General features: G+C 47.7%; 1 protein-coding gene across 8 annotated transcripts in view; it reads left to right on the top strand.

Annotated features, from left to right (window-relative positions):
- kif13a (kinesin family member 13A) overlaps positions 1–19,029 on the top strand; it is a 408,670-nt gene that overhangs the window by 129,574 nt on the left and 260,067 nt on the right. For all 8 annotated transcript variants that reach the window (XM_072509684.1, XM_072509681.1, XM_072509683.1 and 5 more), the window contains exon 4: positions 1,465–1,525. In XM_072509684.1, the coding sequence (XP_072365785.1) occupies positions 1,465–1,525 (61 nt within the window). The remainder of the gene's footprint in view (positions 1–1,464; positions 1,526–19,029) is intronic.

Below are 19,029 nucleotides of genomic sequence, written 5' to 3'. Positions count from 1 at the left end.
CCCCCCGAGCACCTCCTTGAGGATGATTCATTATATTGTTGATGAGAGTGCAGTAAACAAAGTTCCCCTTTCTGTCATGAGGTGGGAATGTTTTCATGTCTGGTGTTGCCTTCGGTTGCATATTTTGCAGATAATTGCAACCTTAAAAGTCGTTGATCTTTGGTGGGGAGACTACACAGCTATGTCTGTTTTGCGTTAAGAATGTTAAAAAATCATTTTTTTCTGACTCATTCATTTGAATTGCTGCCGGGGAGAATGTTGAAGATTTCCCGTTTCCTAAGTCAGTAGTAGCCCTTGTCATGCTGTGACATTTCCATTGAAAGTCTTTGGCTGAGCCAATATGCTCAATAAGTTATCTGCTTATTCAAGTTGGATATTAAAGATCCACTGGTTCTATTAGATGCAAAAGCAAGAAATTTTACGACTGGTCCTTCCATCATATATGTCAAATATGTTGATTCATGAGGGGAGGCAGTGGCGTAGTGGTATTATCACTGGGCTAGTAATCCAGAAACCGAAGGAAATGTTCTGGGGTTCGAATCTTACCATGGCAAATTTGAATTCAATAAATATATATATATATTTTTTAATTAAGGGGCAATTTAACATGGCCAATCTACCTAGCCAGCGCATCTTTTGGGTTGTGTGGGCGAAACCCACGCAGACACGGGGAGAATGTGCAAACTCCACACGGACAGTGACCCAGCGCCGGGATCGAACCTCGGACCTCGGCGCCGTGAGGCAGCAGTGCTAACCCACTGCGCCACCGTGCTGCCCTGAATTCAATAAATATATTGATTAATTTGGTTATTTGCCTTATTATGGGAAATTGTTTGCACAGGGTCTCTAACACTCGGGTCTAAATAAATTATTGTACTTCTAAAATGTAGTTTGTGAAGCAATTTGAGGCATTTCAGGCTGTTACAAGTTTAGAATAGCCTGCAGGCTGTTGAATCTGAGGAATTTATCTTCTGCTCCAACTTGGTAATGCAAATTTCCTTTACCGCTACCCCCCCTCAAAGAAACAAACTTAAGATGTGTTTCAAGTTATTATTACACTGGCATACATCAAATGTTATGGAGTATCCTGGGAGCAGTTCAGTGTATTACTGCATCTATTGATTGTATTTATTGCTGAAGAAGCATGTAAACATCTCCAGTCCTAGCTCATAACATGTAATCTTTTATACAAAATCCTGACATTTATTCTATCACAGGTGTACTTGTGCTCCAGCTGAAATGTGTGTAGAGTATATGAAGTATTAAGTTTTTCTTATAACCACATACAATTAATTATTTTTGGAAAGTAGAAGTTTTATTTTTCTGTGCTGTTTTTTGTTGTGGAATAAAGATTTTCTTTAATCATTTTTTTGTAGAGAGGGGAAAGTGCACCAGAAGCTTTTAAAGTTCAGTTGTGTATCCTGTAATTATTACATAAGTGGTGATTGAATTTTATTTTATTAGGTGTTTGCTTTTGACCATTGCTTCTGGTCCATGGATGAAAATAACAAAGCGAAATATGCAGGTGAGCCTTTTGCTAATTGTAAAACCATTTGATACCATTTGTTGAACATGTATTTGTACACGTATATCTTGTGATAAGATAATTACTTAAATGTTCTGATAAATTAGTGGATAGACTACTGTTTATTTTAAACACTTGATATAATGAACCTGTCTTCAGAAATATCACCTACCTACTGAAGAACTGATTGGAACGGTAAATTAATTTGCTTTGTAATTCGAGCACTTTATTAAAAAAAAATCATAAAAATTAACTCTCCAGAAAAAAATAACGTGAAAGCTGATGAGACATCTTTTGACAATCCGAGGACCCCCATTTGAACCTCCGGGTGAGGTTATGGATTATAAATTAACATTAAGAACAGCATTAACAACTTTTGAGCTGCTGTATAATAGTTCTAAGGTATTCTTTGGGGAGTTTGCCCAGTGGTTAGGTTTGGTTTTTATTTGCCATTCTCGATCTATTTTTCCTCATCTATGTGAAAGCAAGAGCAAACAGAGCTCCTGGATGCACATTGGTATTGGATGTAGCTTCCAATTATTATCACAAATACCAGGGGATGCAAGCCGTCAAACTGCCCCACTGTAGATCATGATGCTCTTTTCTTGCGGGACAGTTGCAACTGTATTGCAATCAGCCAAAATTAGCTTGCAGTATTCCTAAACCAAGTTAAAACCAGAGCAATTATCGGGTTAAGAGCCAGTCCTTAGTTTTTGTTGGTGTAATTATTCACCAGATTTTGTTAAAACTAGTGGAATTATTTTGTGGCGAAGTGGTGAGGACTCTGGTCATCAGCTCCTTTTCAGTTCATCACTGTCTCCTTGGTCGCCCACCCCTGACAGCGCTGATTCCCTGCTGGGTTGTGATTTCACAAATACTCTGGAACCTCGGGTGCTGTGCATGCAGCCAATTGTACTCGTACAAACCAAGCTTATTGGTATTATTGGGTTGTTCAACCATAGGGACTCTCATAGTGATGCCCAACAATCCTTTCCTCTTGGAACTGATTCAGTTGCAATCATTTGGCTGTCACCAGCAACGGTATGTGGGACAACTCTACAGATAGATTACCAAGAGGCTAGCAACACTGAATTGCATTGATGGTTAAGTAAAGCAGCAGAAAATAAATTTCTTCTGCCCAGAGTCCCTTCAAATATTATTACAGGTTTTAATGTACACGTGTGATGTACACAGCAGTGAAGTGAGCACACAGTTCATGTTCAAATACTGCAGAAACACTGCTGATATATTTTTTTAATGACTTGTGTATTTTTGTCTACATCCTCTGTCATTGTGACCCGTCTTGATGAAAAAGCTCATGTTTCAAAGTGACCTTTCTACAACCATAGTTCATGAAAGGAACCAGTCCACTTGTACAGACAAAACATTGGTTGTTAGTGGGGAAAGGCTATCTATTTTACATGGCAAGGGTTGTATGGGATCAATTCAAATTTTCTGTCACGTTGTAGCTTGAGGCATAACTAGAAATGAACCAAAGCTTTTGAAGAACTGCATGTATTTTAGGTTATTTTTGCAAAGACAGAAAAATGGTCTGGGGCATTTTCTTTGAAAGAAGAGAAATGTAACAAGACTTCTATTTTTTCAGAAAAATAATTGGTATACGTCAACTCTGGCTTGGTCTGATTTCTTCCATGATGAGGGACAGTGAGGCTATCTTGTGTGTCAATGTCTCAGTTTGGCTTTGAAACAGGATCGTACCAAAAATGGGCTGGAATGTGCAACTGCAGTCAGTTAGTTTAAGATGGTGGCTGTGTTTGTAGCGTAACCCAACGTGTGAAACTTCAACATTTTGTATTGGTTTTCCTTTTATTTTTGTTTGTTATTAATTAGCTCTTAACATCTAGTTGATCATTCTTAATCTCTCACTCTCTGTGTTATTCTGTTATCATCTTAATGGATTGCACCAACTATTTGGTGCCAGCCAGGACAGCCACATTGCAGAAAATGTGCTCTCAGCAATGAAGCTTCGAGGTGACCACTGGCCTCATTCAAGTGGTTGAGACGATATTTTGGACTGAACAATTTAGTGCTCATTTAAAGTTAGGTTTGTCAGTATTGGAAACTAAATATTTTTACACCTTAAGAACTGAGCATTCTCAATGCAGTGTAACATTAGAGTTAAAATATCTAGGGCGCAATTCTCCCATCGGGAGACTAAGTCCCGACGTCGGAGTGAAAACCGGAGTGTTTCACTCCAGCGTCGGAGGCCGTTCCCAGCCCCCTATTCTCCTGCCCCCGGGGGGCTAGGAGCGGCGCCGCGTCATTTACATGCGCCGGGCATGCGCGGTTGCCGTCCTCCCCGTGGCCGCCCCGCAAGAAGATGGAGGATCTATCTTGCGGGGCAGTGGAGGAAAGGAGGTCCTCCTTCAGAGAGGCTGGCCCGCCGATCGGTGAGCACCAATCGCGGGACAGACCCCTTTTGAGCCCCCCCCCCACCCTGGTGCAGGAACCCCCCCCCCCAGCGTTCCCACGCTGTTCCTGCCGGCAGCGACCAGGTGTCGATGGCGCCGGCGGGAACCTGTCGTGTTGGGCAGGCCGCTCGGCCCATCCGGGCCGGAGTATCGCCGCTCGCCCATTACCAACGGCAAGCGGCGATTCTCCCAGCGGCCAGCCGTGATTCGCGCTGGTTTTGGGGGGGGGCGGGGGAGAGTCAAATGCGGGCATCAGGACGGCGTGGCGAGACTCGTGCGGCGCCCAGGCGATTCTCCCACCCGGCGTGTGTGTGGGGGGGGGATTCCGCCCCTAATACTTTCCTCTGACTGAAATGCCAAATTTAGGCACACTTAAGCCATTTCAGAATAGCTTTGCTGGTGATTTTTACATATATCAGGCAGTTTTTATTGTGGGCCAGTGCTCACGAAGGATCTGTTCCAATTAGATCAAACTGTTTTGTTTCAGATCCTTGTAGCACTTTGCAGAGCTGTATTGTCACTCATTGCGGCTAGATTTCAGTTCTCCCGCAATTCTGTGCCATGTGCAACAATGAATGTGGTATATTAACTTTTGTTCCCCAAACTTTAGCCGTTTCTTTACATTTTTACACTTTAATAAAAGAGATGAACTCTGCTTGGTTGCCATGTATAGAGACTACATTCATTTTGGATAAATTCTACTTGTTTACCATGAATAGTCACTACATTCATTTCAATTGTCATTACAATTTAAAATACTTAAATGTAACCTGACTTTGTTAAACTCAGCTCTACATTTGTCTCTTAATCTTTGATTCTGCTCCGATGCAACTGTTTGCAAAGGAACGCTAAAATTACACTCCCATAAATTAATTCAGCATTTGGGGAAATGAAGTTGTTCCAGTTTTCAGCCATGTTTTCCAACTCATTGCAAACTTTTGAAAGCAAATATCTGTAAATGTTGATTGCAGATGAAACGTGGAATGTCTTTGGTTGTGGCTTTTTCCTAATGCTGTCAGTAATGCAGAAAACTTGAGCAATGTTTGCAAGTCCCCCTTACCATTGTGAATGCTTTCTCTTTAACAAGCTAGTTTTAATGAATTAACACCATTTGTTTAAATCCGCCCCAGTTTCAGAATTGACGTCAAATTGAGCAACGAAATGTTTATTAACAAACATGACTGACCATTTAAAATTCGTGTATATCTGAAGCGATGGTTTGTCCAAGTATCTAAGCCTAATATGGGTGTGATAATGGTTCCAAACTGAGTCTCTTTTTTCATTTTTGCCTGACATTTCAATTTTATATGTGATAATTAGGTGCATCGCAGCTATATTCTGTATATTTAAACCATTGGCACACACATTTCATTCAGAAAATGTGATAACCTTCCCCTGAAGAGAATCACCAGCATGAATTATGGGATGAAATTACAGTTGAGGCTTTTAATATTTAGTTACATTTCAAATTAACTCCGTTTCCTGCTGATTGTCCACAATTAGCTCTTTATTAATCTAAGGGGGCAGCATGGTGGCGCAATGGTTAGAACTTCTGCCTCGCAGCTCCGAGGTCCCAGGTTCGATCCCGGCCCTGAGTCACTGTGCGTGTGGAGTTTGCACATTCGCCCCATGTTTGCGTGGGCTTTGCCCCCACAACCCAAAGATGTACAGGGTAGGTGGATTGGCCACGCTAAATTGCCCCTTAATTGGAAAAAATTAATTGGGTGCTCTAAATTTAAAAAAAAAAAAATCTAAGGAAATAAAGTATTCTGAAATTCACAATGGTGTAAGCCATTAGGTTAATTTTGTATGTCATGTTTTTAAAACTGTGTGCAATTAATACTTTTAAAATGCACAAACAACTCTAGCATGTTGATAATATTTTGTAGATTAAAAGACCCATAAAGCATTCAGTGGAATTATGACCATAATTAACTTATGCAACATGTATGATTTTTATGCTCGATATATTGGCGCAAACTTTAAAAAAGTTTCTCTTTACTCTCAAACTCTTGCATTGATGTATTGAAGAAAATTAATGTTCATATCCCAGTCATTTTGTGTCTTGCGTATTTACCGTCGATCACATATTTTAAATTTTGGTTGATTTATTCAAAATACATTTTTTGTATAAGGAAAATTGGTTCCAACTATTACCTCGACTGATAGAGACACCTATTTGTAGACCGAAAACATGCACAATCTAGTCAACATCAGTCTCATCCGACTTCTGGGGTGGGATTCTCCGACCCCCCGCCGGGTCGGAGAATCGGCGGGGAGCGGCGTGAATCCAGCCCCCACCGGCCGCGAATTCTCTGGCACCGGATATTCGGCGGGGGCGGGAATCGCGCCGCGCCAGCCCCCCCCCCCCCCCCCCGAAGTCCCGCTGTTGTAATGCCGGTCCCACTGGCGTGAATTAAACCACCTCCCGTACTGGCGGGACCCGGCGGCGCGAGCGGGGTCCTGGGGGGGGCGGGGGGCGCGATCTGGCTCCGGGGGGGTGCCCCCACGGTGGCCTGTCCCATGATCGGGTTCCACCGATCCGCGGGCGGGCCTGTGCCGTGGAGGTACTCTTTCCCCTCCGCGTCGGCCATAGCCTCCGCGATGGCAGATGTAGAGGTGACCCCCCCAACCCGCGATCGCGGGGGATGACGTCAGCTGACGCTACCACGCATGCGCGGACTTCCGCCGGCCGGCGGAGCCCCTTCGGCCCCGGCTGGCGTGGCGCCAAAGGCCTTCCACATAGCCGGCGGGATGGCAACCATTCCGGCACAGGCCTATCCCCTAAAGGTGAGGGCTTGGCCCCGAAAGGTGCAGAGAAATCTGCACCTTCGGGGCGGCCTGACGCCGGAGTGGTTCACGCCACTCCATCCCACCGGATCCCCCCGCCCCACCGGGTAGGGGAGAATCCCGCCCCTGGTCTTCCAAATCAACACCATTGTGAACTCGATCAATGGTCAATTCTGGATTTGTGAGATTGGTTCACCGTTGACCATTGTAGTCATTGGAAATTGATGAGTCAGGTGGTTTTCAGTTTTTGTTGAACTTATTCATAGAAATTAGGTGTTCAAAGCATAATTTTGTTTGATTGTGCCACTGACCTCTAGCGCAACCACCCTCCGATTATCTAGTGTGGCCCAGACCAATGATTGAACATGGCTACTTCATCGTCAGTATGTTTTTACTATTGAATGAATTAGAGGCTCATTAGGTTTCTTTTCAAATTGTATGACATAAATTGAACTGCCTGAAGGAAGACTTCAGAATTGAGTTTCTCTCCAGAAAAGGTACAGGTCTAGACAGACACACAGATAAATCTGTGGGTTAATATATTTTCTTGCAGGTTGTCAGAATGTTGAAGGTCCTCCAAGGATATCAACTAGGAGATAACCTGCAGGAGCTCTCGATGGTGCATTAATCTCACAGAATTGCTTTAAGTTAAACTGTAGGTCACTAATTGTTGTGGAATTAATTTTTCAGCAAGGAATAACAGCTTAAGACATACAAATCTGTGCGCTGCAGACTGCATTTCACAACTTCAGTTCTGTCGAAGGCTGGCGAGAATCCTGACAAGTCAGCATTGTGAAAACCGTGACAACTGCCTATATAGAGAAGCTGAGTGCAAAACTAGGCCTGAGGCAAAGAAATGTCAGCTGGAACCATCAGAAACAAATATTATGTCCTTGGGCTACAGCATGGGGAGGCACCAATAAATACTGCCTTTTCAGTTGTGGCTTTGTACATTCCTGCAGCACAGTAAAGTAATTACATGTTAAAACCATCACTGATGTAGCCAGGCGAGCAGCAGCAAAGAGAAATTGCCTTTCTCTTCATTTTTTCTCCATAATCCCTTCTCAGTTGAAATTGTCTGTTTCTAGATGCTGGTCCAAATGGTCACGTTTGATGCGTGATCAATTGTACAAAGACTCAGTTTGGATACAACTGTGGCTTTATTGCAGTACGATGTGTGGCCTCCCACAGCAGCTGGCGAAATGGCTGCTGAATAGAGGACACGCATATTTATGCTCCTACTGGGCAGAGCCAGCAGGCAGGGGCTACCAGTGAACCTGGAGTACAGGTCCTATTTTACATCACCTAATCTAGGTGCAACAGTGGTTTACCACATTCACCCCCTATTAAAAATGAGTCTGGCGGGGGTGGTGGAGAACTATATACAGTAGTGAATTTATGTACGGTGTTTTATTAGGAGACAGAAAAAGTGTCTTTTGAAAGTCCGGTGCCAGTTAGAGATTCAACCGGTCTGGTGCCTTGACGTTCCGTTGGGAGCGACGTAGCGGTGGTGGTGATGTCAATGCTGGCGACATAAGTGCTGGCCTAATTTCGGGTGACCCCGGGAGCGTGCCAAAATCCTCTTCATCCTCTTGCGTGGACAGGGGAAGGAGGGATGGTGGGGTTAACGGTGGGAGCGCCGGGGAGGGGAGGGTGGCGTCGGGCCGGAGAAGTGTGTATGAGTGGAACCTGCTGGTGCCAGGTCCCTGAGGGAGACAGTATCTTGGCGGCCGTCGGGGTAAGCCACATAGGCATACTGGGGGTTGGCATGGAGCAAGTACACCCTATCCACCAATGGATCCTCCTTGTGGAGTCGGACGTGCCTCCGGAGCAGGACCGGTCCTGGAGCTGCGAGCCAAGTCGGGAGCGACACCCCAGATGTGGACTTCCTGGGGAAGGCAAAGAGACGTTCATGGGGTGTGTTATTCGTAGCGGTGCACAATAATGACCGGATGGAGTGGAGTGCATCAGGAAGCACCTCCTGCCAGCTAGAGGCTGGGAGGTTCCTGGACCGTAGGGCCAGTTGGACGGCCTTCCAAACCGTCTCGTTTCTCCCTCTCTACCTGCCCGTTTCCCCGAGGGTTGTAGCGTGTCGTCCTGCTGGAGGCGATACCCCTGCTGAGCAGGAACTGACGCAGCTCATCATTCATGAATGAGGATCCCCTGTCACTGTGGATGTAGGCGGGGAAGCCGAAAAAAGTGAGGATTGTGTTGAGTGCCTTGATGACGGTGGCAGACGTCATATCGGGGCAGGGGATGGCGAAGGGGAACCTGGAGTACTCATCGACCACACTGAGAATATACGTGTTGTGGTCGGTGGCGAGGAGGGGCCCCTTGAAATCCACGCTGAGGCGTTCAAAGGGGCGGGAGGCCTTCACCAGGCGCTCGCGGTCCGGCTGGTAGAAGTGTGGCTTGCACTCCGCACAGACCTGGCAGTCCCTGGTGATTGTCCGTACTTCCTCGACGGAGTAGGGCAGATTGCGAGCCTTGACAAGATGGTACAACCGGGTGACCCCCGGGTGACAAAGGCTGTCGTGTAGGGCCTGGAGTTGGTCTACTTGTGCGCTGGCACATGTACCTCGGGATAGGGCGTCTGGGGGCTCGTTGAGTTTGCTGGGGCGATATAGAATCTCGTAATTATAGGTGGAGAGCTCGATTCTCCACCGCAAGATTTTGTCATTTTTGATCTGACCCCGCTGTGTGTTGAACATGAAGGCAACCGACCATTGGTCAGTGAGGAGAGTGAATCTCCTGCCGGCCAGGTCATGCCTCCAATGCTGCACAGCTTCAACGATAGCTTGGGCCTCTTTTTCGACGGACGAGTGCCGAATTTCTGAGGCATGAAGGGTGCGGGAAAAGAATGCCACGGGTCTGCCTGCCTGATTGAGGGTGGCAGCCAGTGCGACATCTGATGCGTCACTTTCTACTTGAAAGGGCAGTGTCTCGTCTACTGCGTGCATCCCGGCCTTGGTTATATCAGCTCTGATACGGGCGAAGGCCTGTTGTGCCTTGGCCGGGAGGGGAAAGTGGGTGGACTGAATGAGTGCGTGAGCCTTGTCCGTGTAGTTTGGGACCCGCTGTGCGTAGTAGGAGAAGAACCCCAGGCAGCGTTTGAGGGCCTTGTGGCAGTGGGAGAGGAGAGGCTCCATGAGGGGACGCATGCAGTTGGGATCGGGCCTCAGAACTTCGTTCTGGATCACATAGCCGAGGATGGCTAAGCGGGTTGTGCTGAACACGCACTTCTCCTTGTTGTAGGTGAGGTTGAGGAGAGTGGCGGTGTGGAGGAATTTGGCAAGGTTGGCATCGTGGTCCTGCTGGTCATGGCCGCAGATGGTGACGTTGTCTAGGTACAGAAAGGTGGCCCGCAAACCGTACCGGTCGACCATTCGGTCCATCTCCCTTTGGAAGACCGAGACCCCGTTAGTGACGTCGAAGGGAACCCTGAGGAAGTGATAGAGCCGACCGTCCACCTCAAAGGCAGTGTATGGACGATCAGATTTATGAATGGGGAGCTAGTGGTAGGCGGATTTTAGGTCTATCATTGAGAAGACCCGGTACTGTGCAATCTGATTGACCATATCAGATATGCGTGGGAGGGGGTACGCGTCGAGCTGCGTGTACCGAAAGATGGTCTGGCTGTAGTCCACGACCATTCTGTGCTTCTCCCCAGTTTTAACGACTACCACTTGAGCTCTCCAGGGGCTGTTGCTGGCCTCAATGATACCCCCCCCCCCCGAAGCAGCCACTGGACCTTGGACCTGATGAAGGTCTTGTCCTGGGTGCTGTACTGTCTGCTCCTGGTGGCAACGGATTTGCAATCCGAAGTTAGATTGGCAAAGAGGGAGGGTGGGTCGACCTTTAGGGTCGCGAGGTTGCACACAGTGAGGGGTGGTAGGGGCCCGCCGAATTTGAGGGTGAGGCTCTGGAGATTGCACTGGAAGTCCAGGCCTAGGAGTAGCGCAGCGCAGAGATTAGGAAGTACGTAGAGGTGGAAACCGCTGAATTCTACGCCCTGGACCGTGAGAGTGACCGTGCAGAACCCCCGGATCAGGACGGAATGGGATCCGGAGGCCAGGGAGATTCTTTGATTGGCGGGGTGGATCGTGAGGGAGCAGCGCCTTACCGTATCCGGGTAGATGAAGCTTTTGGTGCTCCTGGGGTCCAGCAGGCAAGAGCTCACTTGGACGTTGATTTTCACCGTAGTCGAAGCGGTGGCCAGGTTGTGTGGACGAGACTGGTCGAGCGTCATTAAGGCGAGCTGGGGTTGGTCGTCGCTGGTGTCCGAAGATGGAGAGCATGGGGGCCCAGGTCGTGGAATGTTGTCGGCATCCATGCCCCGTGGGGAAGACAAGATGGCGGCGCCTGAAGATCCTGCGGGGGACAAAATGGCGGCGCCTATGAGTCGCAAGTTGCGGGGGCTGGACAAGATGGCGGTGCCTATTGTGTGTGGGTCGGGGGGGGGGAGGGGACGATAGCGGCGACTGCGCGGACCTGGCACACCGCGGCGAAGTGGCCCTTTTTGTTGCAAGCCTTGCAAATGGCAGCGCGGGCCTGGCAGCGTTGGCGAGGGTGCTTCTGCTGGCCGCAGAAATAACATCGGGGACCCCCGGGGTGCGTGGATTGGTGTGTGGCGCAAGCGTATTGGCTGGGTAAATCCCCGGCTGGGGCGGCCGTTTGTGGGGTCCACGAGGGATAGGAGCGGTGGGCCGCGCGGCCGGAGGGGTAGGCCTGAGCATTATGTGAGGCGACCGTCATGGAGAGTGCTAGCTTCTTAGTCCCCGCTAGGTCGAGCGTGGCCCCTTCAAGCAGTCTTTGGCGAATGAGGTCAGACCCAATCCCCGTTACAAAGGCATCGCGCATAAGAAGGTTAGAATGTTCGGTGGCCGTAACGGCCTGGCCGTCATAGTCCAGGACAAGTGGGATTAGGGCCTGCCAGAAGTCTTCTATGGACTCACCAGGGTGTTGAGAGCGAGTGGCGAGTACATGCCTGGCGAAGAGTGTGTTCGCTTTCTGTGCATAGTTTTCTTTGAGGAGAGCCATGGCGTCCGTGTAGTTCGGGGCGTCCTGGATCAGCGGAAACACGTTGGAGTTCAACCTTGAGTACAGGATCTGTATCTTCCGAGCCTCCCTCAGAGGGGTGGTCGCTGAGTTGACATAGGCCTCGAAGCAGGCTAGCCAGTGATTAAAGTCCTTTGTGGCGTCGCTCGATTGCGGATCCAGCTGCAGGCGATGTGGTTTGATTCGGAGGTCCATTTCTAGAAAATCTTACTGCAATAAATTGATGCACGCTCAATTGTACAAAGACTCCGTTTGGATACAACTGTGGCTTTATTGCATTAAGATGTGTGGCCTTCCACTGCAGCTGGCGAAATGGCTGCTGAATAGAGGACACGTATATTTATACTCCTACTGGGCGGAGCCAGTAGGCAGGGGCTACCGGCGAACCCGTAGTACAGGCCCTACCTTACATCACCTAATATAGGTGCAACAGTGGTTTACCACAACGTTTAAACAGTAGACATGGAGATACTACCAAATCCAATTTTAGCATTATTACCTACAACTATTTTGGCAGAAACAGAGAAACCAAAAAGGGGCGGGGGGGGCGCGCGGAATCCTTGTTTCTAACAGGGTTAACATATTTTCTTTTTTAAATGAGCCAACTGCTTGTGACTGCATGGCCCAGTGATGTGTTTACCCATGTCCATCATGAGCATAAGCTGAGATCTTTAAGAACATAGAACATTACAGCGCAGTACAGGCCCTTCGGCCCTCGATGTTGCGCCGACCTGTGAAACCACTCTAAAGCCCATCTACACTATTCCCTTATCGTCCATATGTCTATCCAATGACCATTTGAATGCCCTTAATGTTGGCGAGTCCACTACTGTTGCAAGCAGGGCATTCCACACCCTTACTACTCTCTGAGTAAAGAACCTACCTCTGACATCTGTCCCATATCTATCTCCCCTCAATTTAAAGCTATGTCCCCTTGTGCTAGACATCACCATCCGAGGAAAAAGGCTCTCACTGTCCACCCTATCCAATCCTCTGATCATCTTGTATGCCTCAATTAAGTCACCTCTTAACCTTCTCTCTAACGAAAACAGCCTCAAGTCCCTCCGCCTTCCCTCATAAGATCTTCCCTCCATACCAGGCAACATTCTGGTAAATCTCCTCTGCACCCTTGAAAAATGAAAATCGCTTATTGTCACAAGTAGGCGTCAAATGAAGTTACCGTGAAAAGCCCCTAGTCGTCAGATTCCGGCACCTGTTCGGGGAGGTTGGCACGGGAACTGAACCGTGTTGCTGGCCTGCCTTGCTCTGCTTTCAAAGCCAGCGAGTTAGCCCGGTGCTAAACCAGCCCCTTTCCAATGCTTCCACATCCTTCCAATAATGCGGCGACCAGAATTGCACGCAATACTCCAAATGCGGCCGCAGCAGAGTTTTGTACAGCTGCAACATGACCTCATGGCTCCGAAACTCAATCCCTCTACCAATAAAAGCTAACACACCGTACACCTTATTCTCTGGGAAGCTAGGGAGGAGATTGCTGAGCCTCTGGCTTTGATCTTTAAGTCATCTTTGTCGACAGGAATAGTGCCAGAAGACTGGAGGATAGCAAATGTTGTCCCCTTGTTCAAGAAGGGGAGTAGAGACAACCCTGGTAACTATAGACCAAAGTGTAATGTTTTTAGGATTTAGATTTATTGTCACATGTATCGAGGTACAGTGAAAAGCATTGTTCTGCGTACAGTCCAGACAGATCGCTCCGTACATGAAAACATAGAACATATGAAAATACATGGGGATGTGGCTGATTGTTGATGAGGTCAAATTCCCTACAGCAGGAGTTTGTTCCAGCTATTTCCTCTAATGATAGTGCTTCTTTTAGGAAAAATGTACAAAGAATATCAGCCAAAATGAGAGTAAAATTGAAAGACCGGTTAAACAATTACAATGGATTAGGGTTGAATTTAATTTTAATAGGGATGCTGATGAAACTCCTTTCTTATTTTATTTTTAATGCTAATTAATGGTTGCATTTCCACCAGATATACCATACTTATTTCAATTAAAATTTTAACTTTATCTGAATTTCTCACGGTTTCAAAACAAAAATTAAAATAATCCTTTTGTTGCTGTCCATTTTAGGTATTTGTTTTGACTTGACGATACCAGTTTTCACTTGGCATTAGTCCAGGAATTGTAGCTGAAGTAACATTTTTGAATGTACTTTTTTCTCCTTCGATAACTTGCCATCAAATTTGAGAAGTGAGTGGTGGAAGAAGCAGAGGTGCGTGTTGCATCTTACACAGAGGGCAATCAATGTCTTTCAGAATAATGAATTTTGTGAATGATCTTTCTTCATCACATTTTCATTGGTACTGCTTTATTTCCATTTAAAACAGATACTACGTGCTGTGATTGTCAATAGGGGCCCCGCCAGACAATGCACTCCGTCTCGGAGGAGAAGGAGGTCATTCAGAAATTGTAACTACTCGGATGATAGATGTCGACTTGCATTTTGTTAAATCAAGTTAGTCAGCAGTGGAATTGGGAGCAGCAGAGTAGTAATTAGATGTTTATGCTGAGACTTGAAATAAAACAGTGACTGATTTGAGGGGAATGTGATGGATTTGGAGTGGAGTGGGGGGGCGGGGCAAGAAGAGAACAGAGAGCCATGCAACTTTGTCGCTGGCGTGATTACCATGACAATGCTGGAATGCAAGTTTCTGAAGGGCGTTCAACTCAGACACTGAATCTTTTAAAATACTAAGTGTATCTTCATGTGAGCAGATGATTTCAGAGTTGGTTACTGTTAATTTAATTAAAATTTTAGCTGCATTCTTAATGTCATTAATCTCTGCAAGTGAGGATTTCCCACGGAGGACGTTTAAAGAAACACATGAAGCTATATATGTGTGTACTAATGCAGATATTCATTATACTACTCCTCTCTGACCCTTAAAAAGAAGAGCGGCTTATTTGGCTTAATATTTTGAAGAAGCCTTTCCTTTCTTTAAAAAAAAACTAGTTGCAAAACATTTCTGTTGAGCTCACATCTTAAAAATGTTGTTGATGTGAAATGCAAGACTTGAAGGGACATTGAATTCAGTAGTGTGAGCTGAATTAACGTAGATACATTAATTTGTATCCAATTAATCCAGTTGTACCCAGTTACAGGACTGGTTTAGCCCAGTGGGCTAGACAGCTGGTTTGTAATGCAGAGCAAGGCCAGCAGCGCGGGTTCAATTCCCATACCAGTATACCCAAATAGGGGCCGGAATGTGGCAACTAGGGGCTTTTCACAGTAACTTCATACTTGTGACAATGAATGATTATTATGGGGCAGCATGGTGGCGCAGTGGGTTAGCACTGCTGCCTCACGGCGCCGAGATCCCAGGATAGATCCCGGCTCTGGGTCAGTGTCCGTGTGGAGTTTGCACATTCTCCCCGTGTCTGCGTGGGTTTCACCCCCACAACCCAAAGATGTGCCGGCTAGGTGGATTGGCCACGCTAAATTCCCCCTTAATTGGAAAAATTGAATTGGGTACTCTAAATTAAAAAAAAAAAGATTATTATTATTATAATCTTCGTGCACTTTTTGGGCTGCATTGCCTTCAACCTGCAATTGTTGAATGAGAAATCAAAATAAGGGCTGGCTAGAGTAACACTGCAACTCTTGTCGGTCAGTTTTCCCGTTACCTGATGCGCCGTGCTCTGAAGGTAGTTGTTCGTGTTCGGGTGTAGTTCTGTCAGTGGTAATTCTTTGATAGTTCACTGCGGTGGCCGTTTTCATGTTGGAGCCCACATGCAAAATGTCGGCAGTGTATCCAGTCATGAATGTATTCCAGGTTGACCCCATTCCTGTCCAAAACTCGTGGATACATGCATTTTCCATCAAGGATTATGATCAAGAAGAGGAACCGTAGCTTTTTGTTTTGTGTCTTTCTGCTCCAGTTGACTATCTGTCCCAAAATCGACCTCCTGAATACAAAAAATAGGAGCAGGAGTAGTTCATACTGCCTGTTGAGTCTCCTCCCCCATTCAGTAAGATCATGGCTGTTCTTGGGTTTCAATTCAACTTTCCTTGACTCACCGAGAGGCCAAAAGTTTGTCAATTGTAACCGTAAATGTATTCAGCAATGGAGCAGCCCATAACCCTCTGGGGTAGAAAATTCCAAAGACACCCCACCCTTTTCCGAGAAGTAATTTCTCCTCAACTCACTCCTAAATGATCGGTCACTTATCCTGTGACTGTATCCCCGTGTTTTAGGCTCCACAACTGACAGAAAGAATCTGTCAACGTCCACCCTATCGAGCCCTGTCAGAACCTTGTATGTTTCAATGAAATCACCTCTCATCCTTCTGAACTCTAGAGAATATAGTCCCAATTTACTCAGCCTTCATCTCTGGAACCAATCTAGTGAACTTTCACTACCTCCAATGCAAGTGTATCGTTCCTTAAAATGTGGACATTATTCCAGATGGGGGCTCACCAAACCTCTGTACGATTGTAGCAAGACTTCTTAATTCTTGTACTCCAATCCCCTTGCAATGAAGGCCAACATGCCATTTACCTTCCTAATTGCTTTATGAAAATATTCATTAATGGGATGCGGGCATCGCTGGCTAGATCAGCGTTCATTGCCCATCCTTAACTGCCCTTCATAAAATGGTGGTGTGCTGCCTTCTTGAACTCCTGCCATCCATGTGTTGTATTCACAATGCTATTCAGAAGAGAGTTCCAGGATTTGTATTCGGCAGCAGTGACAGAAAAGAGATATAGCTCCAAGTCGGGCTGGTGTGTGATTTGGAGAGGAACTTTGAGGCGATGGTGTTCCCAAGCATCTGCTGCCCTTGTCCGTCAAGGTGGTAGAGGTTGTGGGCTTGGAAGGGGCTGTTGAAGGAATCTTGGTGAGTTGCTGCAGTGCATCTTATAGATGGTACAAACTACTGTGTGTCGGTGGTGGAGGGAATTAATTTTTAAGGTGATGCATGGGGTGCTAATCAAGTAGGTTGTTTTGTCCTGGATGGTGTCGAGCTTCTTGAGTGTTGTCGCTGCAGTCATCCATGCAAATAGAGAATTGCTTGCTGTACCGGCAGTCTAACCTTTTAACATTTGTTTTGTGAGCACACCCACATTTCTCTGAGCATCAACATTTACAATTTTCACACCTTTAAAAAATATTCTGTTTTCTATTCTTACAACAAAAGTGAATAACTTCACACTTAAATCTGCGTTATACTCCATCTGCTAGCTTCCCCACCCGCTTAACCTGTCTATGGGCGGATTCTCTCCCCACGCCAGGAGGGAGAATCGCCGGGGCGCCACGCGAGTCGCGCCACGCACCCCGACACCCGCACGCGATTCTCCCACTCCCCGAAACCAGCGCCGTGAGAATCGCGGCGGGCCGCTCGGAGAATCGCCGCAAACGGCGAGTGGCGATTCTCCGGGTCGGATGGGCCGAGCGGCCAGCGAGAAAAATGACAAGTTCTGTCAGTGCCGTTCACCCCTGGTCGCTGCCGGCGGGAACGGTGCGGGAACGCTTGGGGGGGGGGGGGGGCTCCGATTGGGGGTCCGCCCCCGGGCCTACCTCCTTCCGCGGCCGGCCCCAGAACCCCAGCGCCATGTTGGTGAGGGCAGGCACGCGTAAGCCGTTCCCCACGCATGCGCAGGATGGCGCGGCCTAACTGCGCATGCGCAGGAATGAGCTGCCCCAACTGCGCATGCGTGGGTTGGGGCAGCGTCCATTTGGCACAGTGTAAGGAGGCTGGAGCGGCATGAACTGCTCCAGCGCCGTGTTGGCCCCCTGTGGGGGCAGAATAGGTCGTGCCTGGGCCCTGTTCGCGCCGTCGTGAAAAGCGACAGCGTTCACAATGGCGTTCCCCCGGGGGTTGTAACTGGTCATCCTGCTCGAGGCAATGCCTTTGCTGAGCAGGAATTGACGCAGGTCGTCGCTCATGAAGGAGGACCCCCTATCGCTGTGTATGTAGGCGGGGAAACCGAACAGTGTAAAGATGGTGCCGAGGGCTCTAATGACCGCAGGCGTGGCCATGTCGGGGCAGGGGATGGCGAAAGGGAACCGGGAGTATTCGTCAATCACGTTCAGGAATTAAGTGTTGCGATCGGTGGAGGGGAGGGGGCCTTTGAAGTCCAGACTGAGGCGCTCAAAGGGACGGGAAGCCTTTATCAGGTGCGCTTTATCTGGCCTGTAGAAATGCGGCTTGCACTCTGCGCAGATTTGGCAGTTCCTGGTGGCTGTCCTGACCACCTCGATGGAGTAGGGCAGGTTGCGAGTCTTTACGAAGTGATAGAACCAAGTGACTCCCGGGTGGCAGAGGTCCTCGTGGAGGGTTCGGAGATGGTCCACTTGTGCGTTGGCACATGTGCCGCGGGATAGGGCATCGCAAGGCTCGTTCGGCTTTCCGGGATGATACAAGATCTCATAGTTATAGGTGGAGAATTCGATCCTCCACAGCAAAATCTTGTCGTTCTTCATCTTGCCCCGCTGTGCATTATCGAACATGAAGGCAACCGACCGTTGGTCAGTGAGGAGAGTGAATCTCCTACCGGCCAGGTAATGCCTCCAATGTTGCACAGCTTCCATTATGGCCTGGGCCTCCTTTTCCACTGAGGAGTGGCGGATTTCTGAAGCGTGGACCGTGCGTGAAGAAAAGGCCACGGGTCTGCCCGCTTGGTTGAGGGTGGCCGCCAGAGCTACGTCGGATGCGTCGCTCTCGACTTGGAAGGCAAGGGACTCGTCGATCGCATGCATCGTGGCCGTTGCAATATCTGCTTTGATGTGGCTGAAGGCCTGGCGGGCCTCTGTCGACAGGGGAAAGACCGTGGACTGAATTAGCGGACGGGCCTTGTTCGCGTAGTTGGGACCCATTCAGGTAGTAATCTGCCTTCCTGTTTTTGCTTCCAAAATGAATAACCTCACATTTATCCAAATTATACTGCATCTGCCATTGTTTTGCCCACTCGCCCAACCTGTCCAGATCTTGCTGTAGGATCCCTGCATCCTCGTCACAATTCACCCTCCCACCTAATTTGGTATCATCTGCAGACTTTGAGATGTTACATTTTGTTCCCTCATCCAAATCATTAATATATATTGTGAATAGCTGGGGTCCCAGCACCGATCCCTGTGGTACCCCACTAATTACTGCCTGCCAATTTGTAAAGGACCCATTAATCCATACTCTTTGTTTCCTCTCTGCCAATTCGTTTTCTATCCACCTCAATACATTTCCCCCAATCCCATGCGCTTT

Source organism: Scyliorhinus torazame, chromosome 6, assembly GCF_047496885.1.
Source record: "Scyliorhinus torazame isolate Kashiwa2021f chromosome 6, sScyTor2.1, whole genome shotgun sequence".
In the NCBI taxonomy this organism is placed as follows: domain Eukaryota; kingdom Metazoa; phylum Chordata; class Chondrichthyes; order Carcharhiniformes; family Scyliorhinidae; genus Scyliorhinus; species Scyliorhinus torazame.
This window is presented reverse-complemented; position numbering and strand designations above follow the sequence as displayed.